At 37.7% G+C, this 25814-nt stretch overlaps 2 protein-coding genes across 2 annotated transcripts in view; one reads left to right on the forward strand and one right to left on the reverse strand.

Annotated features, from left to right (window-relative positions):
* Positions 1-832: 832 nt before the first annotated feature.
* PRSS35 (serine protease 35) lies at positions 833-2083 on the forward strand. Its single transcript, XM_054568851.1, has one exon. The coding sequence runs from the start codon at positions 842-844 to the stop codon at positions 2081-2083; it is 1242 nt and encodes a 413-aa protein (XP_054424826.1). The 5' UTR covers positions 833-841.
* A 14133-nt stretch (positions 2084-16216) lies between these two features.
* SNAP91 (synaptosome associated protein 91) overlaps positions 16217-25814 on the reverse strand; it is a 136817-nt gene continuing 127219 nt past the window's right edge. The window contains exons 27-30 of the mRNA XM_054569671.1: positions 23924-24007; positions 22894-22998; positions 19407-19509; positions 16217-17594 (exon numbers count right to left, since the gene is read on the reverse strand). Of these exons, the coding sequence (XP_054425646.1) occupies positions 19417-19509; positions 22894-22998; positions 23924-24007 (282 nt within the window). The 3' untranslated portion in view covers positions 16217-17594; positions 19407-19416. The remainder of the gene's footprint in view (positions 17595-19406; positions 19510-22893; positions 22999-23923; positions 24008-25814) is intronic.

Here is a 25814-nt window from a genome sequence, read left to right on the forward strand (position 1 = left end):
AATTCTTGTAACTAATTTTAACGCAGTAAAATCCCACTGAGAAGCATTTTTGTATGTTGCTTTGATTAGATGATAGTTCCAGGTATAACATTGCTTAAAAAAAATGCAGGGTACATTTTTCTTACTTTAGAATAAATGGCCTATGCATATTTTCTTTTTATGTTAAGGGGTTCTGCTTGTAAAGGTCAAACCAGTCAATAGCAGATTAACCCACTTATTTATTTAAAAAACCTCTACTGCTTTTAGAAGAGTATCTAGTGATTTCAACTATGTCATCAGCTTGGTCTGCAAACCATGGTTCAGGGAAATTCACTGCATTCTAATGAATGTGTTTTGAGTTCTGTGCTAGGCACTTACACTCCAGAGATGAGGAATTTTATGGCCTCTGCTTTTAAGGAGCCAAGTGCAGGGAAAATGCAGAACATCTGCTGCTATCTCTCTGTCTAATCATCTGGAAATAAGGGTACAGGAGACGTAGGAAGGGAGCACGACTTAGCACCTGGGCCCCCCGGTAGCCATCGCGTCCTCCTAGCTCACACGGCGGTTGTCTGGGGAGGTGGAGGCGGAGATGGCAGGTGGGGGTGGCGGGAGATGATTAGGGCTGCAGGAGGGGAGGGTGGGTGAACCGCCGTGTGCCGATTTTGGAAATCTCTATGAACTTACTCCGTAGGTTGTTTGATTGCAATAAAACCTAAGTATAGTGAAAGTAAGGACTCTTATTGGTGGTCAAGGTATATTTAGGACCCAAGGCATAAATGACATGGGTAAGTAACATTTAAAAAGAAACATTGTAAAGATTCTCTTTCTTTTTCTATTCTTAAGGACAAAAGAGAAGAACAAAATGGAAAGTGTGCCATTTTGGTTGATATTTTTCACCCTTGGGTGGACTCTCATTGATGGATCAGAGATGGAACAGGATTTTATGTGGCATTTGAGGAAAGTACCCCGGGTTGTCGGTGAGAGAACTGTCCATCTCACTAGCCCCACATTTGAGGCAGATGCTAAGATGGTGTTGAAGACCGTGTGTGGCATTGAGTGTCAGAAAGAACTCCCAGCTCCCAGCCTTTCTGACTTGGAAGATTCGCTTTCCTACGAGACTGTTTTTGAGAATGGCACCCGAACCTTGACCAGAGTGAAAGTTCAAGGTCTGGTTCTTGAGCCAATGCCAAATATCACCACCAAAGCAGCCCCTGTTAGGAGAAAGAGACAGGTGTATGGCACAGACAGCAGGTTCAGCATCTTGGACAAAAGATTCTTAACCAATTTCCCTTTCAATACAGCGGTGAAGCTCTCCACCGGCTGCAGCGGCGTTCTCATTTCCCCCCGTCATGTTCTAACAGCTGCCCACTGTGTTCATGATGGGAAGGACTATATCAAAGGGAGTAAAAAGCTTAGGGTCGGGTTGTTGAAGATGAGAAACAAAGGAGGTGGCAAGAAACGTAGGGGTTCTAAGAGAAGCAGGAGAGAAGCCACTGTTGGTGACCAAAGAGAGGGTAGCAAAGAGAATCTGAAGGAGACAGCCAAGGCTGGAAGAAGAAGAAAGGAATTTGTTCGGGGTCAGAGAGTCCGTGAGGGCAAGCCCACCTTCCAGTGGACCCGGGTCAAGAATACCCACATCCCCAAAGGCTGGGCTGCAGGAGGGAGTGGGGCCGCTGCCCTGGACTATGACTATGCTCTTCTGGAGCTGAAGCGTGCTCACAAAAAGAAATACATGGAACTAGGAATCAGTCCAACCATCAAAAAGCTGCCAGGTGGAATGATCCACTTCTCAGGATTCGATCACGATAGAGCAGATCAGTTGGTGTACCGGTTTTGTAGCGTGTCCGATGAGTCCAACGATCTGCTCTACCAATACTGCGACGCTGAGTCGGGCTCCACTGGCTCCGGGGTCTATCTGCGTCTGAAAGAGCCAGACAAAAAGAATTGGAAGCGCAAAATCATTGCGGTCTATTCAGGCCACCAGTGGGTGGATGTCCACGGTGCTCAGAAGGACTACAACGTGGCTGTGCGCATCACTCCCCTCAAGTATGCCCAGATTTGCCTCTGGATTCACGGAGGTGATGCCAACTGTACTTATGGATAACAGAACTCTGAAAGCAGGCCATGGATGATCTAAATCGCAGAGAGAAAACCAGCTGTGATTATTGTAGCAAGATAACTTCACAGGTTCTGCCTGAACTTGAATTTTATTAATAGCATTTCAACATTTTTATAAATGTACTTTTTCAAAATTAGGAGATTTTCCTACATTTAAAAAGTGTTTAGGTAAAGATACTGAAACTAGATGGGCATTTCAATGCCAAGTATATATATTCTTCTTTACACGGTGGTACGTTTGGTTAATGGAAAAAATTTTGTTTCTTTCTGTCTTCTTAAAACTTGGACACTCTAAAACTTCAAGCTGGTACTATAAATAATGTGATTTCTCAATGGACTTATTCTCAGGGTCCTACTGTAAGAAGAATCTAATAGGATGCCAGTTGCATATGAAATGTGAAACTGCATATACAGAGTTAGACAGTAATATTTAGAATCAAGTTAGAGACAAAAGTTCAGTACCACCCTGAGATGGCCCGTTCAGTTCATGCCCTCAGTGTTTATATGGTTGTCTCTTGGATCTGAGAAACTTTAGTGTTGGGTTTGTTTTTGTTTGTTTTTTAAAGAATCATAAAAATAGCTTTACAAACAAAACTACCAACTACTTTACTGCTTTGAAAAATATCAACTGAAGTGTATATTATTTAAAATGGGAGAAATACTTTGTTCCATGAAATAAACCTAGTGTAAAAATAGGGAGGCTGAGACTTTTTAAGATCTGAAGTGTTTATTTAACTAGTGTTTAAAACATGGACTTCCCATGCATGCATAGGGAAGGCAGCCCCACAGTTAAAAATGATCGTGAAGGGAAAGGCCCATCAGTTGATGCTACGCAGTCCCCTGTGTCTGAGGTAGGATATTTTTAGGACAAGCAATTCTAGTCTTTTTCAAGGGAGAGCCTTTTTTCCTCCTTGACAAAATTCAGCTGTCTTCATAGGGCCACAAGCATATTATTTTAGCGAATTCGCTGATTAGTAATTTTAAATAAATTCTTTAAAATGAATATAATTTAAGAATAGTTTTTAAAAGAAGGCTCTGATTATTTTCATTAGGGACCAAGGCTGCCCACTCACTCCAGCCGTCACAGAGCTAAGGAGACAGAGAGAGCCCAGGGCTGCCCTGGGGCACTTGATGCATATTTCCTGAATGAAGAGATAGGGATTAGCTGAATGGCTGTAAAAGGGCATTAGTTCAGGCCCTTATTTTTAAAGGGTTTCAGTGATTCCTAGTTGAGTGAACCATAAAATTCAGGCATTGCAAGCCTAACCTTTGGTCTGCTCCTCTTGGTGGTTTCTAGGGCACACACTCCCTTCTTTCAGGACATATGTAAGTCACTGATTGTGCCAGAGTTCAAATTTATTTGTTATTATTATTGTTTTTGTGAATGGGGAGTTAAATCCTTGACTAGTGTGCAAAGGAATATTTTGATCAGATTATGATAAAATGATTTTGTAAATGGTGTCCAAAATAGCTGAAATTCAATACAAGTGTATATTCTTTTAATGGGAATTGGTTAAAAATCATTCAATAAAAATATTAAAAATAAATCTGTTATAACTCTTATTGTATCTGTATATATGTTTTATATGAAAGGTTTCAGCAATTATTAACTATCATTTATTTAAAAATGATTCTATTTCATTCTAAACACATTTCACTGAGTAGTATTTTATCTTTGGTGGCAGTGGAATTGGGCTACTGACTCAAAAGTTTTGTTCAGATCTCTTTTGGAAAATCATCTATATGATCATTGCAACTAAAGAGTTTTCAAGGTGAATTTTGAACACTTATTGCAAACACACACACACAAAACTTCATCTTACAGTCTTAAAAAATAATTCCTGGGATCTGAATGTTTAGAGTTGATAGTTTGGTATTTAAGGTTACATTCTGAATATACATAATTACCTTAAAATCATTATACTTTTTAAAAGTATAAGATTTAGTTCATTTTCTTTGCAGAGGTTTATTTGATTCTCTCTTTTTCTCTTTTCTAACTGAATTATGAATCTTATATGACCTATTTAGGACTACTAAAATATACTACATTTCTTAGAAAGTTATACTTCATATACTTTTTCTTATACTTAATAGGTTTGAAAATAGAAAATTAATTTGAATTCACTTAGCTAAACAAATATACTCACAGACATATGACACCTACTGTATGCAAAGGACTATAATGACTTACTGTGTAGAGAAACTTACCCAATTGTTGAATTGACATAACTATTTACAAAACAATTGAAATTTAAAATTATGGGTTTTTTTCTTTACTCCATTTTGTTTTATTTATGTTTTTTAAAAATTTCATTTATTCACTTCAGGGAGAGAGAGAAAAGAGAAACAGCAATCTGTTTTTCCACCTATTTATGCATTCATTGATTGTTTTTTGTATGTGCCCTGCTTGGGGATTGAATCTGCAACCTTAGTGTGTTAGAATGACGCCCCAATCAGCTGAATTTCCTGGCCAGGACTGTGGTTTTTCATGCTCATATGGATAAATGTGTGAGCAGAATAAATGTGTGAGCAGAATAAGACTTTTTTTTTTTCCTTTTTAACATGCTTCTTAGTTAAATCCCGAATGTTCATTTTTAAAAAGCTCTAAACATATATGACCAAGATCAGAGTTCTGGACAAATCATTACCTCTTTTATTTGTAGATCAAAGAATTCTTTGAAATTCTTATAGAAAGAATGTCAGTGTTAGAAGGTAACATAAATGTTACCTAATTTATCTTTATATTTTAGATACTAATTTCCTTCCACAGCAGTTTCTTTAAGTAGTTTTCCAGTAATAAAAAACTAAATATTTTTAGTTATTAACATTAATTCAGGAATATAACAGTTTCAGTTTAAATTTTTAGTTCAACTTGCTACAAACTGTAAAAATTATATTGTGTTTCTTTTGATTTTATCCCAATGTTGACCATTTCATTTAAAGTATTTATTGGTCTTATGCTAGTAAATCAAGTATTTACTCTCTTCAAAAATGAATTATGATAATAAATTAAAAATATTAAGAGATAGTAATTGAACCAAGCACTGGACATTATAAGGATGTGACTCTATAGCTATAAATAACTTGGAAATAGCATCATTATTCTTACTATCGTTTCCCCAACAATTTTGGCTACTGATTTTAAAAAGCTTAACAAATGTTTTTTTAAATGCTGCTTTTTATAACATCTCCAGTTAATTAACAGAAGAATTTTATTAAAAAACTGACTTTTATAGCTAGAATTCATCTTTCTTCAATGGCCAAATTATAAAGTTTAGAAATATTTAGGAGATAGAGCCAAATTGATGGTGAAATCATGTTCTCATCAGTTGGAGGCACTGTATAGAATTCACAGTTTTTTATCCATTTATTATTCAAGTAAGGGGAGAAAACACCCTTAAATGGGTTTCTTTTCTACTTATGAAGAAAGTCTAGGGAGGAACATTTTTTGTTTGCTCCTTTCTGTAATTAATAACTGGTAGTTCCTTCCAAGTAGTGAAACTGTCCACGTTTTGGCGTCTCTGGGCCACACTGGAAGAAGAGTTGTCTTGGGCCACACATTCAATACACAAACACTAACAAAAACTGATGAGCAAAAAAAAAGGTTTTAAGTAAATTTACAATTTTGTATTGGGCCACATTCATAGCCATCCTGGGCTGCACGCGGCCGCGTGCACTGCAGGTTGGACTCCCCTGGTAGAGCATGGTGGTCAAAATAGTGAATAACTTGTAATCCCAACCTGGGCTAGTGTACTTCACCTGCAGGTGAGGCACTCTGCTCGGCTGCCATAACAAAATACCACGGAATGGGGGCTTCAACAATAGAAACTGATTTCTCACAGTTTTGAAGACTGGGAATTCCAGGTAGGGAGGTTTCATTCTGAAGCCTCTTCTCCTGGTTGTAGGCGGCGGCCACCTTGCTAAGGAGCTCTTTGTTGCCTCTTCCTAAGGGGACTAATCCCATCATGAGGGCTCCACCCTCATACCGCATCTAATCCCAATTACCTCACTGAGGCCCCATCTTCGGGGGTAGGGCTTCAATATATGAATTACCAGGGGAAGAGGGGGACAGACACAGACATTCAGCCCATAATAGGTTTCTATTCTAAACCCACAAGTTGCTCCCTGGGCCAGGCACCAAACTCCTAGTCACCAAGGATACTAGGTAAAGAGATGAATGGCAGCTTAGGCCAATCAGTCACCTTCTCCCCACATTCATCATCATAATCTCAAGTGGTTATGCATGGCACCGAGGAGACGCTCAATATATGTTTAAAATATCAAGTATTCATTGGGGGAATTACTTATTCTCTGATACATGATAAGGCTTCAAAAAAACCTAGAGATGTTATTTTAAGCATATTGTATTAAAGATATTGCTATATAGTTAAATAATGGAAATATTTATTATAATAAGAATTTTAATGTCAGAATATTGTGGCACTTAAGGAATCAGATATTTGCTATATTCCCTAATGACTCATTTTAGTTCCTGATAAAAATGGCTTCAAACCGACAAGTCCCAGACTCCTGCAGTTACTCCTCATTTCCTCCATCTACCATGACACATTCAATAAGATAATCTTTGTGTCAGAGCTTGCTGCCAAAATATTTTTTTTAGTAATATTTTAAAATTTCCAATAATATCTTAAGATCTGTCCACTTTTTTCAAGCACTCTATGTGTAATGGGAAAAAATCAGAATAAAATACCTTTAATTGTCTAACCTTAGTAGACTGCCCTGTATAAAGTAAATGCTCACCAAATATATTATCCTGATACTTACAATTTGTATTATAAGATTACAGAAATTACTTAACGTAACTGAAAGAAAGGAAGATGAGAATGTCCCAAGAGCCGAGATCAGCAATCATCCCAGAGGAACCAGTGTGAGGGTGAGTGTGTGCGAGCGAGCGTGGTGGCGGACCTGTCCGCACAGCTCTCGATCTCTGAAAATAGTCATCTTCCTTCCCCATCATCATTAACTTCCAGCTACTGAGTTTAGTTAACAAACAATGCAATATTTTTCTAAGAACTGAGCATTGAAGAGTTTATCTTTTCTCAGCTAGGTAAGGAATTCAGGGATTTACCATGAATAATCTATAGAGTACTGAGGCTTCTGGAAGATAAGAAGAAGCTCCTTCCTGTTCCACACACCCTCCCCATCATTGACAGAAGTCAAAACTTTGCACTATTTTTTTACTTAGAATTTAAACCAGTGCTATTGACCCAGATACCAGATCACAAAACACCATAAATCTCAGGGTATAGGAAGAAAGAGCATGATAGTACACAGTAAGAGATCTGGCAGGATGTGTGATTTTTTTTTTTTTAGCTTCAAAACTGCTTTAAATGGATCAGTTGTTAGAGAAATTGCAGCCAACAACTTAGAAGATATAACCTTAAAATTTTTCAAAAAACAATTTCCTTTGCAATACCTACAAAAGTGCTGATTTTTCTTTTAAAAAATCAGTATCAGCTTGGTGCTAAGATTCTACTTCCAAACAAAAGTACCACTTTACCAAGCAATTGCCTAAAAATAAAAGTGTGTTATTTTGGGGACAACCGAATTTAGTATTTTGCCACTGTACTCGAAACATTTACTTTAAAAGGCTTTCTTTGTGGCCTGAGAAAATAAGCAACACTATGGTACTCACCAAATGGGCAGTTGTGTCCCTTCCTGTAGATGGTACATGACTCACGTGGCTCCATAAACGGAAGCCCTGGGCACCAGCAGCCCACATATAGCAGCATGTCTCTCTTGCACAGAACTCCCAAATTAAATCTTCAGTTTTGATAAAAACTAGTGTATCGTAATGCTACATGGACTACCTTTTTATAACCAGTAACTAAATGTGTCAATTGTTAGGCTAGATAAAACAAAAATAACTTTCTGAGGCTTTTCTGTTTTCAAGTATTTGGAAGTTTTCTCTTTTGCTGGAATCCTCTGTAACTCAAAATAGAGCTACCTATTCAGTCCACTGGATTTGTGATATTTCAGTGGTTTCCCCTAGCCCAATGGTTTCCAAAATTGGCTGCTCATTGAAATAACCTAGGGAATTATTTTAGAAAGCCCATTTTCAGGGCTTCACTGAGATCTTCCCTGGAATCCCTAAGAGCAAAACTCAGAAATCCATACTTGATAAAGCTCTCCAAGTAATTGCAATGATCACTCAGGTTTGGGAATCACCATCATAACCTGTTTCCTAAACTGATTGTTCCTCCCCCTCACACAGTTCTCCCTCTATGCACAATGACATTTTTTCTTTTTCTTCCAGGTTAAGCATTTCCTCAGTTTTACCTGCCTTTATACTTTTTCTTGTAAACTCTCAAATACGTTCGTAAGGAAAGTGGTGGCAAAACTATCAAATATACAGATGGCATTCTTTTCAGTATTTTTTTGAGCATCCTCATACTTTCATTTTATACACTTGTCTTAGCGTTTCTATAAAAGATTCCGAAAGGGAGAATGCTGATCAAAAGCTGTGTCTATTTTATATTCTGATAGCTGCTAATAAAACTGTGCACCTGTGTGCAAAGCATGCTGTAATGCCCCAGATTTATACAAAAATCCGTTCCTGGCTCAAATGAAGAAGGGCTTTCTCCTAGTTAAAAATGTCCCACAGCAGATCAGACTGCCCGAGTAGGTAAGTGCTCCAGAGCTGACCGGATGGTCAGGATGCTGCTGACAGCATTACAACACTGGGTGTGGGGTTGGAGGGGCTGACATCCTCAGACCTCAGATACTGAGAGGCACTCGGGACCTCCCCCAATGGCAAGGCCTCATCTTCCCTGAGCCCTTCCACATGCAGTGTTTCCCAGTCGGCCTACGAGGGCAGCCTGAGAGCCTTCAGGTGCGCTCCCCAGGCACTCAGGCCCCCTCGCCCAGGTTCTCTGCCAAAGCGTGCTGCTGGGCTCTGCCTGTCCTTTGCCTCCAACACAGGTATGTCTGTCATAAACAAGCTGGCACGGCATGGGTACCGCTGTAAGCCTCCATTGGTGGTCTCAGGAGGAACACCACGTCTTCCCAATGTGTAAACAGACCTTCTTTTGCATCTGAAGAGGGGCATAATTGTAGAAAAAAGAGCGGCCAGTGCCAAACTTCAAGCGGAGCTGTTTTTTTCTCATGACTGTAGATTGACAACTTGGCACACTTCAAAGAAAGAGCCTGTTTATCTCCCAGCTCTTCACTGACTTGGGTCCCCTTTCCCATGTATGTTGGTCCTGTTTGGCACTGACTGCACAGCTGACAGCTGGTCGTGCCAGCAGCAGGACATCAGGTATTGTGAGGTCAAGCTGGTGTACATCATGCCCACAGTGGCCATTTGTACACTGCTGTGCACATCGATCACCTCTCCTCTTTTGCTGGTCTGGATGAAGTCACTTTCAAACATGGGGATGCACTTGAACATGGTGTACTTGCCCTTGCACAGCTATGCGGCAGCTTCCCAGTGGAGCAGGAACACGTGCAGCATGTGACCGCTCTGGGCGCTGCTGGGGCCATGGCATCCTGCGCTACCTTTGTCTTTCTTTTTTTTTTAAGTTTCTTTTTTTTTAAAGACTATTTACTTTTAGAGAGGAGAACGGAGGGAGAAAGCAAGGGAACCATCACTGTGTGGTTGCCCCTTGAGCACCCCCTACTGGGGACCTGGCCTGCAACCCAGGCATGTGTCCTGACTGGGAATCGAACCGAGGACCAGTTTGCAGGCTGGCGCTCAATCCACTGATCCACACCAGCCAGGGCCCTTATCTGTGTTTCTTTAAGAGCTCTGCACACCCTGTCCTGAACCTCTGCCTCAGTCTGAACCTCAGCTCTTTGTGCGCCACTTTTCTACTTTGTTGGCCATTGTGACCTGCAGCCATCACACACAACACTGGCCTTCATCCCCACTGCCGGCGCCACAGGAAGGAACAGAGTCCTCCTGCAAACAGCCACACTCCTGGGTGTGGAGGATCCCAGGGGTGCACTTTTTCCCCAGTATTTTTATAAAATGGAAATATAAAGCAATAACATTGTCATAATGTTGTTTTATGATGGTCAGAAATGAATCAAGTTTATAGAACTCCTGAACATATGTGATTATTTTACAATCAGTGGCAAAATCAAATTTTATCTATTTCCTGGAGATTAGATACAGTGATTCCTCTTTATCTGAGGGGGGTATTGTTCTAAGACCCACAGTGAATGCCTGAAACCTCATATAGTACTGAACCCTATGTATACTATTTTTTTCTTATATATACCTATGATAAATTTTAATTTATAAATTAGGCACAGTAAGAGATTAGTAATAACTAACAATAAAATAGAGTAATTTTAATAATATACAGTAATAAAAGTTAGGCAAATGTAACACTATTAAGTACAAGGGTTCCTTGAACACAGCACTGTAAAACCATCACAATTGCTCTAATAGCTAAACTGGCTACTAAAAGACTAACATGTGGGTAGCATATACAGTGTGGATATGCTGGATAAAAGGATGATTCACATCCTGGGGAGGACAGAGAGAGATGGGCATAAGATTTCATCATGCTACTCAGACTGGCATGCAATTTACAAATTATGAATTGTTTATTTCTGGAATTTTCCATTGAATATTTTGGACCATGGTTCACTGTGAATAACTGAAACCTTGGAAAGCAAAACCACAGATAAGGGGGAGCTACTGTATTTCATAGTTATTATTTATAATACATTTTTCAATATAGGTTAGGTCAATTCAATATAGTTTAGCAAAATGTTATTGAGTCTAAACTTAGACAGGTGGAATGTGGAGGTAAGTCCCAGATTCTACTCTTCCTCAAAGAATTCATAATATAGTAAGGAAGTCCGATATATTTTTTAAAAAGTAGTATGGAAAAGGTGAAGTAAGTAAAAGGTGCTGACAAACGCATTTGAGAAGGATTAGCTCTACCAGGGAGGGCTGCTATGATGAGAAGAAAGGTTTCCTAGAGATAGGTGGAACCTATGTTGGGTTTCCAGGGGTGAGCTAGAGTTTGCCAGCCTATCAGTGGAGAGGCTGGGGAAGGGAGGGCATCCATGGGTGGGGAAACAGCTTGTGCAAAGGTATGAAAAGTGACAATGCACAGTGTGTTTAGGAGACAGCAAGCATTTGGGGATTGTTGGTATAGGAGGTTATCTCCTCTTTGTGGTGAGGAATGACATGAAATGAGGCTTCCAAGCTAGATATCTAGCCCTGGATAGACTTCTGGTCTTGAATGTCATGCCAGAGCGCTTGGACTTGAACCTTTAGGTGGCCAAGAATTGATGCAGGTTTTTAAGTCAAGGAAATGTGATTGGATGGGAAACTTGAGAAGGAAATCTGGCAGCACCATTTAGGCAGGATTTGGGTGAGTTTACCTGGGGGGTAGAGACAAAGAGCCCAATAAAGAGCTGCTGTACTACGGAGGTGGCAGTGGGAATGGCAGGAGAGGACAACTTGTGAGACATTCCAGCAGCAGAATGTTCAGTGTACTTAGTGGTTCATAAAATGGAGAAGAGAAGAGTTGAGGATGTCATGTCACCCACATTTCTGGCTTGAGAGATTAGTTAGAGGTAGTGAGACCACGAACTAAGAGGAAAACGAGGCTTGAGGAAAAACTCTTCAACGTGTATGCTTAACATATTTGTAGAACATTCATCAATAAGGTTGATAACACCCATAGATAAAGAAAGCAATGACAACAAAGTTAAATAATAAATATTATGTGATTTTATAGTGAGCTATTTCATTAGTTAACATGACCATCCAGTAACTCATATATTTTGTTCCGAACACAATCAAATAGCAAACACATGTTTGCCAATGTGTTCTAAACTAAATGTTCTTTTTGATTTAGGTTTGAAGCCATATTTTTTCCCCTGAGAGAAGGGATAGGTTTTCTAAAAATCTGGCCCCAAATTTACATCAGATGTATTACATACATGGTCACAACTCCACTTCCTGTTTTCAATAGAGTGCCAAAATTCATGTGACCCAAAATAGATGATTTAAAAAATAACTCCAAATTTCCTTGGCATGTATTTGTAAGGCTTTTTAGGCTGTAAGGTTTAATTTCCTGTTTAGGTTTTTTAAATAAATATAATTATAAATTATAAAATTAGTTGATTTACCCCAAAATGTTTCTACTCTAAGGGAGAGTGATGAACCATGGGACGTTTGGGCATCTGGAAATGAACCTACTATTAAAGATTGGGTTAAGGGCCAAGAACACAAGCACTAAGAGATGATGATCTCCCTCTCCCTTGTTGGAAGGAGACCCTTCTAGGTCCTGCCCCTTTGGACGCCTGCTGTCTGCAGGCCTGGGTTCTGTTCCAGGTGACAGTTTCATGTAGCCACAGGCTTTTGTTCAAAATTGTCTCCCTACATCAGCCCTGCTGACTGCAACAGTGTGTTGTACACACACTACATGCATTCTGAATATTTTTAACTTCAACAGCATCGTTCATCTCAGTCAAATCAACACTAAATTTTTCTTCTAGGTTTTTTTTTTAAAGCCACTAGCAAAATGTATTTGTTAAACATCTTGATCTCAAAGTAGAAACACCTTTAATTTTACTGTTGGAAAAAAAAGCTTCTATGATATCAGCATCCTTCATTTATGTTCTTAAAAAGCATCATTAGATACTGCAAACCGTGTCTAAGAAGGAATCTCTAGGAGATTGAGTTTCACAACGTGGATGTTGCCTGTGCCCTGTCCTGACACCCTTTCCCAGCTGACGATGCATTAATTCTCCAGCTGTGTTGAACTGCGAGTTGTGTTTACGTGTGTAGCAGGCACTTACATTTACCAAATTTTTACACACATTTAGTACTTAATTAAAAATCCTTCTTAATACTATTAATATTAATAATAATTGTCTATTTTACACTTGTCTTCTTCATCCTTTAGTGTCCTAACAATCATAAATGAGAAAATCTATAGCAAAAATAAGCATAATAATTTTTAAAGGAACAACAGCAATATTTATCAAGCCCTACTTTTTCCCAAGTGTTCTCCTCGCATGCTCTCATGAAATGGTAAGTACATAGATTGACATTTTTTCCATTCCGCAGACACAAAAACTAAAGTTTAGAGAAGTTAAGGCACATGCCTAAGGTGACAGTGGCGATTCCGAGTGGGGATTCCCTTCTGTGCAGCCTGAGGCTGAAACCACTTCCTGCATGAACCTCAGCATCGCTTAAAACGGAATGTGGGGGCGGGGGCGGGGGGGGGGCTTTGGAGAGGCACTGAATGAAAAACAGTGGTGGTGCTGGGGTTATCACTAAACACACACACACACACACACACACACACACACACACACACACACACACACAGAGTCATCCATTAGTCAATTTTTTCTCTTTCAAGAACACAAGAACAATTCTTGTAGATCTAACGAGTCAGCTTTCAAAGTGTGATCTGGGGACTCCTGAGGATCCCAGAGACCCTTTCAACTGGTCTGCAAGGTCAAAATTATTTTTATAACAACACAGTAAGGTAAAAACTATTTTCATGGTAATATTAAGAGGCACTTACTTTCTCACAAGTGTGCTCACAGTGGAATTTTCCAGTGACTGTGTGACATGGATTATCTCAACAGATTGAATGCAGAAGCACATATAAGAATGCAGCTGTCTTCTGTTAAGTCTAACATTAAAGGAATCTGCAAAGATGGCAAAACTCTCCTAAATTATTTTCTGTAAATTGTAATTTTTCACAAAAAATATTTGTTAATATATAATGGTTTTAATATTTTTATTTTAAATGAATGAAACATTTAAACATTTCTGTTTTAATTTCTAACATAGTAAGTATTGGCAGATATGATCTGTGTAAACAAAGCTTTAGGAGGTCCTCAATACATTTAAAATTTTAGTCCTGAGACCAAAGAGTCAAACTTGCAGTTTGAAAACCTCTGCAAGTCAGTTATAGAGTTTATTATGGACTCAATTACAGAATGTCTTTGTATTTAAGAATTGTTTGAAGATGGCTGTCAGAAGTGGAAATGAACTAGGATGATTTAGTACTGCAGCCCCGAGAGGTTAACTAAGGTTAATTACCATATCAGAAACCACAAAACATTGCTCCTCATACGTTTTCACTCAGAGGGGAGATCTGAATGTGTACCCAGTAATGAAGTCTGCTCTCAGCAAGGCTGTGAAAAACGGAAGTTTTCTTCCTGCCTAAGAGGATAAACAGCAAACTACCCCAAAACCTGTTGCCTCAAAAACACAGACCAGCATGACTTTCCAATGAAAATACCACTCATTTTGATTTCCAACAACTACTTCCACACAAGAAACACTGTGATCCCTGTTGCAAGACCATGCCCTTTTCCACCAACAAACATCTGTGCATTTATTGTTAAAGGTGTCTGTTTAAAAAGCAGAAAGAAGGCTTTGCACAATTTATCTTCTGTGAACCAAGTTCTCACTTCTTTTTCATATTTAGTCCTTTCCTCCTTTACTGAACCTGTGACTCCTCCCAAAAAATCTTCTGCCTTTCTTTTTTTAAAATACAATACAGAGCATGAAAGAGAACAAAGGACACTTTAATACTGAGAACTGCTTGCAATCATTGCATCATATATAAAGTGATTCAGACCTTCAACTCAAGATGGGTTTTAATTGGTGTTAGTTCTACTACAGTAAGTTGACAGAGAGTTATTAAAACTCTAACACCATTTGATAATAAGAGCTCTATATAAGAGTTATTCTTCAGTAATCAAAAATATACTAGCCTAGCAGTATCCAGGTTAGTGAAGATATTTCTAAGAACTAACATACTGTGTTCATCCTTCAGACACTGATCTGGCACCTACTGAAGTGCTCGTTGCTTAGGATATGAACAAGGGGAGACATTTCCTGCCTTTGAGGCTCCCAGTTGGCCAAAGCAGATGCCGTCTTCATAGCTGATTAAAACACAGTATGTTAAATGCCATAAAGGCTGTTGAAAACTGTGCTCTGAGAATAGAGTGGTGAGTCATGATGGACAAGTGGGGTTCAGCTATAATGGTGGACGGGTGAGGTAATTGCAGCTGAGGGCCCTGCGTGGGCCAGCAAAGTGCTTGGTGTCCCCTTGCATGGGTAGTGACATGGCAACACACAGAACCCTGTGCCTGTGCACGTGTGCCCACATGCAGAGGGTGGAGTTGAAGCAGAGGTGAGGCTAAAAGGCACACTGACCAGGTGGAGGAATACCATAAATAATTGGATCCGAGTTGAAAATTTGCCAGAGAGTTTAATTTTTTTGAGTACGCTGAGGACCAGGCCTCAGGGAGTATCTCAGCTGCAAGACAATTTCCTGACAAGAACACCAAGACACTTACCGCAGCAAGGATCCTGTGTCTGATTTAAAAATACTGCTCTTGTTCCATGAAGAGGAAAGCTTCTTGTAAAAAAATTCCATATGAAACTTGAAATAATTTACAATATAACATGTTTTTATTACAATATGCCCACAAAGGAATAATCAAATGTAATCTCTAAAAGACCATATTACATAATCAGATCCTAGTTTCTGCAAGTCAGTTCTCAAGATACAAAACTAGGTAGCTAAGGAAAACGTAGTTTTAGCAATGAGTATGCTTCTATTTGAGAAATACTTTTAGTTGAGACTGGACTACTTTTTGAGATGTTGTAACAAATCTAGTTGTTGGCAATACAGTCACTCAATTTTATTAAAACAGGCTAATCTACATTTTGTGCCCGAGTGACTGCGCATGCAAGTGTGTAAGTAAAAGATAACCTAAAGTCACATTAGTCTTCAACTTCCATGGAGAATTTTCACAAAACCATTATGAATTTAATTGCATGTTTTAAAAGAAAACTCATCCTTTTCTTTTTTGTGATATGGAATTTCAGTTTATTTGGCAGCAGCCACAGAGTACCAAGTTTAATGATAGCTGATTAAAACTGTTCTTTTTTTCTTTGTTTTTAATTTATTGTAAAACTATCTAAACTATTAGAGTATTATCAAAACTATGTTGGCATGGACAGCATTTCTCACCCTGAATGTTTTTAAATTTTTAATATTTTATATGTGGTATGAGTGTCATTGGAAACAGACTTTCCCCCCCCAAAAATAAAGAGAAAGATTATGTTTGCATTTTCTTTGTTCAAGGTGTTTATTGCATCTCAGAGGGCGTACATGCACTGGGTTTTTATACTGAAATACAAAGAAAGCAATTTTGAAATTGGTTTTAGGTAATTTCCCCCATTACAGTGTATGTTATCCCCACAGTAAATTCAGATACAACCACTTTTAAATGGTACCATACATCTATTAAATAATTTGAAAAATAGGCAAACACCTTTCCAACCCAATATGCTTTTACGAAGAGCTGCCAAGTCCCTAGCAACACTGATCAACAGTGACCTCATTTATGCATCAAAATCTTAAGCCAAGCCATCAGCACAGACAGTATGACAACAAATTAAAAATTAAAGAATATAGTATGTACAGTAAAGTATACAATTTTCTGAATTAGTTTAAATTCTAATCACAATGGTACAACAAAACCTACTTTGAGTTCAGCTGAGGGATGGAAGAACACTAGTCTACAGAACACACAAAGAAATACTAAATTAACAGATATACATAAAATCCACAATAAAATAAAAATATTTGCAATTATCTTTAAATTACAGATATACCTTGGTGTCCCTTCATAATATCACTTGAATAGCACATCTCTAGTTGCATTTGCACAAACATGATAGAAATGGACCCTTTATTTTCAGTGCATTTAATCAAGAATGAATAAATAGGTCAATTTAGATGCAAAACCTGTCAAATATAATTAAAATATATATTGTAATAAAGCAGTGATTCAATAGGGAATACCTGTAATTTTATTTTTCATTCTTGATAAGGTAGCTTGACGGAGAAATATTTATCATGGACGTTAACCTTTATCTTTTTTAAAATAAAATTTCTTAACATATACATTGCCACAAAAATAAACATTTCTCACAAGTGTTGAAGTTCCTGTGATTGGAAAAATGTACTCCACACCAAAAGAAGTTTTGTATATTTAAGTGTTTTCCTTACTATTCGATATTATCACACTATGTTTGTACCAGAGATATAGAAGAAAAGAGAATGTATGGAGAGAATTTAGGTTTGTCCAAAAGTTGTATGTACATTGAAACCTTCAAAAACACAGACACATCTTTCCAAATGGCTCACCACACAACAGGTGCATCATCCGTCCGTGGGCAAGGTCCAGAAAAGCACTAAGGGCATCAGAAACATCCATTCATTGTTTACATCATACGACACACAAATAACCCAAATACACTACAATTTTGAGAGCAGGGATAACAGCTAAGGTAGTACACATTCCTAATGTTCACTTTCACAGCTGTGATACACATTTCAGAAGAGAAGTTATGAGTAAGCATTGGGTTTGGTACTGGTGGCTCACTTTGTAACTCTGAGCATCAATCTTATTTGAAGTCTCCAAATTCATTATTATTTTTTCCTATTCAGTCACAAAAATTGCAGCTGTAAAGATAAAAAGCACTTGAATTAAAAACACAATATTATATACTCCTCAAACATTCTACCTCCCTTGCAGTTTTACTTCACAGGTAGTATGAAAAATCTTTACACAAAAGATTTATTACCAAATTCACATATATATACTTTTTGCCATTCTTTAAACTTAAAATTTCAGCCAGGAAAAAATTTTAAATACCTTTTTCTGTATAGTTTTGTTTTAAAAAAACTGTATCAGCAAAATTTTGGAACTTGGATACTTAAAAATCTTAGTAGTAAGACATTCAGTTTCAGTTAAGAACAGCTAACCTTTATAATATAGAGTGAAAAAAGGAAATGGCAGTGACTTCATTATTATTATTATTTTTTTATTTTTTTATTTTTTTTAGTTATGGTGTTCAATGTGTCAAAATGATAAAATAGAAGAGAAATGAAATATTCCCAGTGATTCAATGCCTCTGCTTCCCACTTATCTCCTTGGCTAATCCATGCTTAGCCAGTCACCTGCCAAGAAACCTTTCCTGGTGTTTTACGGCTTAGCCTGGTGAGTAACGCTTCTTCACAAAATATTCAGTGTATGCCTCCCTCTTGACTATGAATCTCTGAAGGTAGGAACTGTCTCAAGGATCTCTGATTTGGGTATTTATCAGCATTCTTGACATATGATGGGAGCAATGTTTACTGAATAAGAGGCAGATAAAACGCTGCTCTGTGTAGTGTCCTTGGTCACTCTTGAAACAGTTGCTGATGTAAGTGCTCATTGTCTCACTTATGCCTATATCAGTCCAGTCCAACCCGAAGTGGAATATAAAAGTTAGGCACAAGAGAAATTCTTGGCTTAGACGTTAAGGTCTTAAAATGACAAATTATTAAACTTTTATAAGAAAAAAAATCATAAAGCAGAAATTCAAAAAATCTCAGTGGGCATTAGAGAAAGTTTAAAAATACACAGGTAGAGAAGTGCAATAAAAATAACACTGGACAGTGGACTAAAGCTCCAACACTCCACTCTTCCAGTGTGACCGTGGGCTAATCATGTGATGCCAAGCATCAGCTCCTTTAGCTGTGAAATGGAGACTGAAGCCTCTGGCTAGTTTATGTCACGGAACCTGATCTTCTACAGAGAAGATTAAAGAACTAATGACTGTGAAGTGACTGTGAAGTGAATAGGAAAAGTACCGTATAAATGAAAGGCGGCCTTATTACTGTTCATCCACGCTTCCCAAAGTGTCTGCTGAGAACCTACTCACTGCATGGGGTGCTGGGGTCAATGGCAAACTTTTTATTTCATCAGGTGCCTCTCGTAAATGTACTATTAATCATTTTGTAAATTATATTAGGATTTTAAACTAGAAAATTTAAAATTCTGCTTGAATATAGAAAAGCAAAGGGTAATAATCTGTTTTATTTGATAAGGCAAGAATGGCTAAACAAAATAAAAATATAATATGTAGCTAAATATACTCTTAGGTTGATTTTCAAATGCAACATTATAAATGTTATCTTTCTATACATTCCAGTCACAATTTGCCAAGTAACTTGAACAACTTTTTGCTTAATCCATATAATATCTATGTTTTCCAGTCTAAGGAAAATTTGGAGATTTGTCTTCCTATTGGTTTTACAAATTAAGTAAGATTTTAAAAAATAATTGATAATTCATTAATAGTTTATAGTATTGATTTAAAAATATAAACACTCAAATTATTATTATATGCATGTATTAAAAACACAGAAGTACAAATACCATACGTGAAACAGCTAAGCATGGCATAGGTAATTATTACAAGCCCACAGGAAAAGCTCAATATTAGATACCTTAAATTGTTTACAAGAAATCCTTGATGTTAAGATCCGCTAATGGGTCCTTTGCTGGAGGTTTCTTGGGACTCTGAGTGGCAGGTGTAGGGCTTGGAGAAAGCTAATGGGGAAAAGCCAGCCCAAGAGAGCAGAAATAGAAAGCAAACAAGAGAGATAGATAAGCATTAGGCAGAGCACGTATCACAGAAAACAAACATGCAGAAGATTAGATGGCTAAGGGTTTACAAAATCTACTTTGTTCTACTTAGTCACAGTGTTGTGTTTAATTTTGGATTTGTAAAATACATTTCAAATGATATTTGGCTTTCTTGAAATTCTTTCACATCAGATGTAGCCAAAGGAGAATTTGAGGACTCTGGTAGAACAATATGGATATGAGTTAGAGAAGATGTGAAAAACTAGTTACATGAAGATATTATGAATATACAGTAAAAACAAAACAATCGATTTCTCTATACAAAAGCATTTTGATTTTCGGTTAATAGTACCACCACACTAAGAAAGGGATTGCATGACTACTTTTATAGTGAGAGTGAATTTGAAGGAAAAATGGAAAATTAACAGTTTGTAGAAAACCACATAAGAGATTACTTAAAATTATTAGCTAAATATACTAGGATCTCATATAAAGTGTTTTAAGTGAAAACCAGTCAAGTTTGGGGCACTGTTTGTTTCAAATGAGCAAACAGTTTTCTAGTTATGAATGTCACTAAATTTCAATGCTGCCTGTCCAGCTTGCAGAAAAGACTATTACATACTGTGGGAAGTAATCATACTGAGCTTGCAGCAAAAGCAGCAAAGAACTAATTTACTTCGTTTCTGTTTAATTGATACCTAAATTATTTAATTGCGTTATAGAAATAAGTTCTGGGAGCAGGCTTTTGCAGGACTTAGTTAGGGTACAAGTCCTTGAAAAAGGGCATGTAATCTATGTAGAGTAATAATCGACATGTATTTTTGAGTCTAATTAATCTCCTATGCTCATAATATGATGGAAATCTCAGAAATCTGGGATTGTGGGGCAGGAATGTATGTTTTTATTGGTTCAGTAAACAGAGCTCCAGAAGTAAGGATTTTCAGATTCATTGCTACGTCCAGAAACTAGCAACTGACTGCAGAATCTATCATTCAAATTTCCACTTAAAAATCTTGATTCATACCTCACAGGAAGATCAGGAAAAAGTAAGTAAAAGGGGTGAAGTTGTCTGGAAGATAAGGAACTCAAGGACTGATCCATAATTAATAATTAGGTGAGATGATAACAACATCATGATGCCAACCGAGGAATAACGGAATTGCCCAGGCATCACAATAATGATGAAAAGTTCTTTTGTTTTCTGAAGCTACAGTCATGTTCATTTTATTATCTAGTATAATAACCTGCACTTCATCTCTGATAAAGGATATACAATCTAAAAATTGGCATACCATTTCCTAAATTACTATACATTGGATTAAATGATTAAAGCACTGTTTATTCAATATCATCTATTTCAAGCTTATTCTTTGAATAAGTAAATAAATTGATACTATGTAACACTGCTATTATGCAAGAAAACAACTGTCTTAAATAATGAAGTTGTATTAATTTATTTGTAAGGTCTCAGCACACCAAATACAGTAAGATTTAAAAAAATCTTAGTAACATTCTTCTAAATTCATAAAAATAGAAACATCCTTCCTTTTTTCAAAAAGGTGGTAAATAATCATGGATATATTTAACCATCAAGGTAACACTCCTGAAAATGAGATCCTTCTCATAATTTAAAATTTTCTAGACTAAATATAACTCCACTATTACCCCAAAACCTTCCTCAGTCTCCCCCAAAACAACTCTAGGAAGGGTTTATTAGTCTCAGAGAAGACTAAAACATTTCTCATGAAGACGGTGCTTTTTGGATATGGCATTGAAGGCCAGGGTTTCTCACACTTAAATTTATCTCTTTGAGGACCTACCACTCTCTCCCCTGGTAATGGTGGCTTTTGAAGGATTAAAGTAAAAAAGTTGAAAGCAAATTTTGGGAACAAGCAGAAAATAGCTTTAGAGATGCTTCAAGGAAGCAAAGGGGATCAATGTATACTCAGAAAGTTCACAGTAGGAATTCTACAGATAAGACAGTAAAAATACCCAACTGGTAAGTTAAAAATATAGAAGTAAAATCACTTATTAATATTGTTAAAATATATTTATCTGTTTTGGTTTGCTCAGCAAGGTGCTAGGAAAATTGGAACTTTGTGCTCTGTCTCTAAGTCAGTTTCTCATGGTGAAAACCTCTTCGGTTCTACATACTATACCTCCCCCAAGAACTTTATAAGTGGAATCAAGAAAGGTGACTCATCATCATGACTATCACTGTTAAGAGCAAAAACAGTTCTACAAAGTGCATGTATTTTAGCACCTTTATTAATGAAGGTGTAGCACAATGTGTAATAAGAAATTTGGCCTCACCAAAAGAGAGGTTTGCACTTTGTTCTGGATCATGGTAGGTAACCTCTAAACTCTTGGAATTTCCCAAGTGACAGGAATGTCTTCATTATTAAGGTTGGATTCTTGAAAGTACACCTGAGAGTTGATGCTAACAAGATGACTCAGAGTGGGGACCAGCCATGACAGAAAAACCAACCATGTGATTTGAGAGTTGGGTCTTCGGGCCACATATCATTCTGAACTTTAGGAAGCGGGGAGGGGGGTAGATTAAGATGGTGTCAATTCCTCACTCAATCATTCCTATATAATGAAACGTCAACAAAAACTCTGCAAACTGAGGCTCAGGTGAGCTTCCTAGGTTGGCAATATTGCATGTATATTGCCACACATTAATGCCAGCTGGGTAACGCATCCCTGAGGACAGAGAAACTTCATGCTTAAAAACCTTCCAGAATTCACCCTCTGTATCTCTTCTTTGGGCTGGATCTAATTGGTATCCTTTCACTATAATAAAACTAATTGTAAATTTAGTACTTTCCCAAGTTCTTTTAGTCATACTAGGAAATAATTTGAGGGTGGTTCTGGGGACCCTCAAGTTTGTAGGCAGCTGACCTGTAATGAAGGTGACCCACAGGACTCTCAAACTTGTGGCTGGTGTCTGAAGTGAGGTCTTACAGGGAATGCACCCTTAGACTTTGCAGTTTGGCAAACTCATTGAAGTCAGTGTTACAAGTCTTGGCGGGCTATGTCCCTAACCTTGAGCTTGGCTAACTCTGGGAACATAAATAGAACTATGGATCGGAAGTACTCATTTTTCTGGAATACATGCATACTTTAAAGGCCTGATTATCCTCAGGAACCATTCTGAATTAAGTAGGAGAAGAAGGGAAGGACTTCAGGTAGTTATTTCTATTATTTTCCTCTAAACCGTACTTTATTACTTCTGAAGCAACAGATATGAGGGTTATATTATATGAAAACATTGTCAATGGTTTTCCATGTGATGGCTTTATACTTATAAATGGATGTCATTATTTTGCGGACATTTAAACTGACCTGTGTGCCAGGTCCCGCCGCGGCTCCAAAGGGCGGCCTCATCATGGGCTGTGCGAACATGACCGGCTGCTGAGGCACCATGGGCATGCCCGCCCCAGCAGGAGGCTGAAAAGGAAGAGTGGTTCACAGCATCAGTGGAATCCACTACAGTAATGCCCTGACATTTATGTCTTTAACATATTTCTGAAAATCTTGAAGACTCCAAGTCCATGAGAAAGTATAATTTGTAATTTTGAATGATGGGTGCTGTGAAGCTGGCAGATGGTAGAGAGTCACTGAGGTGCAGCAGAAGCCTGGCTGGCCACATAGCGTCCTTGTCCCAGACAGGCTTCGTTGTTGTTTATTTGTCTCCTGTAAGCATAATTCCTGAAGAGATAAAAACTCATTTCTTTATGGAAGATGGCTCTAAAATTTTATAGTGATAAAAATGATAGGCAAAACGTTCTACTATAGTGATTAAAAGTTGGTTTTGAGTGAGCTTAGAATATACTTGGTAAAACTACTCCAAAAATAACATAACAATGTACTATAGAAACTATTATTATTTTTAAATCCTCACCTGAGGATATGTTTTTATTGATTTTAGAGAGAGAGGAAGGGAGAGGGGTGGAGGGAGGGAGATAATGAAAGAGACAGCAAGAGAGAGAGACATCGATGTGCGAGAGGAACATTGATCGGTTGCCTTCCTTACGTGCCCTGACCAGGGATTGAACAAGCAACCTAGGTAGGTGCCCTGACTGGGGATCGGACCCATGGCCTTTTAATGTATGAGACAACACTCCAATCAACTAAGCCACCTGGCCAGGGCCTACAGAAATTATTTTGATAGAAATAATTTTAAGTACTTTATGTGTGACTTTATCTTGTCATGCGTAGGCTACTAACATCTAAAGCAGATGACTTAACTTTTTAAGTTTCATTTTAGTGCATTTTGCGAAGAACTATATTCTATATCAGTATTTTTTAACCTGGGATTTGGCAAAGGCCTTAGAAATGTGAGTTACAGTTTTTAGCACAGGGTGTCACTCACCATTCCAAATCCTGCTCCTGGCTGTCCAACAGATGGGGCCCCAGCAACGGGAGGAACCGAACTGCTTGGAGGTACAGCTCCTTGCTACCATAAAAACCACAAAACAACATACACACACAATAATAACAAGAGAAAAGAACCAACATAATTTGACTTAAAATGTCAGAATATAATTTAAAAATGCATGCCCTTTATGTAGCTATGTAAAGAATTTTCAAATTTCAGTTCTAAATTTTAAAAATGGCTCTGGCACCATGACAATTATAGGAACACAGTTACTAAACTGAGGTTCGCTATTGTAACGCTATTTGGGCTTGTTGGCTAGCTGATTGCTTACTGCATTGGGTGTTCTTTCTGCCTCCTCTCTAGCTTGTCTTTTCCTATCATTATATTCTCTGACAGATATTGGGGTTAAACATATGGGGAATGCGTTTACATTTACATTTTCAATGCTTAGTTTCCATTTCCCCAATTTTTAAATTATTCCTTTTTGTGTTATACTTGTTCCTCTCTGACTTTTGACTGTTGTACATTTGCACAATGATCAAAATTCTCAGTTTCAGGAAGCATTTAAAAGACTGCACATACATACCCCATTTCAGGTACAGGTCTAATAGTTTTCAGTCATAGACCCAAACACCCTAGTATTTCTCTTATGTTTAAAGTTAACCATAGTGCAAATGCACTAAATTTAAGTTAACCATTAAAGCAAAATTCTACTTAAAAAAGAAAATATTACAGTGACAATGATGTCTGCAAAAATGATGAAGGAAGTTAAAAAGCCCAGCACCACCACAAAAATAATGGCAAAACAGGCAAAAACTCATAATCAACTATTTTTGGAACTCTGGAAACTGAATAACCTAGCAAGTACTTATTCAAGGATATCAGCTGAATCTTGATAATAGTAAATTTGAGGCATTTAACTTATCCTGGTTCCACCCACTGTTTTATAGTTCAGTTGTAGTCTTGAACTAGCCTAATAGTACCAGAGGGAGCAGAATATATTTAACTATTTTATTTGTCTTGTCTGGATGGCTCACTGGAAAGATTGGCTCAACATTCTCTCTTTTTCTTGCCAAACTGGGAATGCACCTAATGATAAAGCTGTTACCTGAAGCCACTTGTGGAAAATCTTTACAGGCCAATGTTTCAGTTGTCTCTCTTTGAGGCAGTGGATAACAGCAAATAGTAAACTAAACAAAAAGCTTGGGAGGAAAGGCTGGAGAATAAACTGCTTTGAGGATTTAGGGTTTGCAAAGCTCAGACATACTCCTGGGAATTTAGGCCACGCACATGGCCTGGCCTGTGCACGTGCTCAGGAAAGACAGGAAGGCCTCTGGCTGACCCTGAGGCTTTGAGCAGTAAGTGATCACTGAGGCAGCTGCCGACTGCCTGGTTGAGTTTGAAGACGTGCTGCAACATGTACTCAGAGCTCCTCTACAAAAGCTGAGAGATAGTTTACATTCCAGAAGTTTAAGTAATATCTACCTAATGATTAGCCGACCACTTGGATAAAGAAATACAGACTTCGATGGTCACATTTGACAAAGAACACAGACTACAGAATTAGTTTGGAATGGTCACTAAACAAACAAACAAACAAACAAACAAACAAAAAACTGAAAAAGTAACAAAAATAAACCTTTGGGGGAGAGGTAGAATCTGATTTTAAGTTTCCACATTATAATATTCAAAATTTCCAAGTTTCAACAAAAAATTATGAGACATACAAACATATAGCCCATGTGCAAGAGAAAGATCTCAAAAAAGAACAACAATCTAAACCCAAAATAAGCAAAGGAAGTAAATAATAAATATTAGATTGGAGATAAATTAAATATAGAAGAGAAAAACAAAAGAGAAAATAGAAGAAATTAAAAGTTGGCAA

This window comes from Pteronotus mesoamericanus, unplaced genomic scaffold (genome assembly GCF_021234165.1).
Source record: "Pteronotus mesoamericanus isolate MK-2021 breed Mesoamerican mustached bat unplaced genomic scaffold, CSHL_Meso_final contig_20, whole genome shotgun sequence".
NCBI lineage: Eukaryota > Metazoa > Chordata > Mammalia > Chiroptera > Mormoopidae > Pteronotus > Pteronotus mesoamericanus.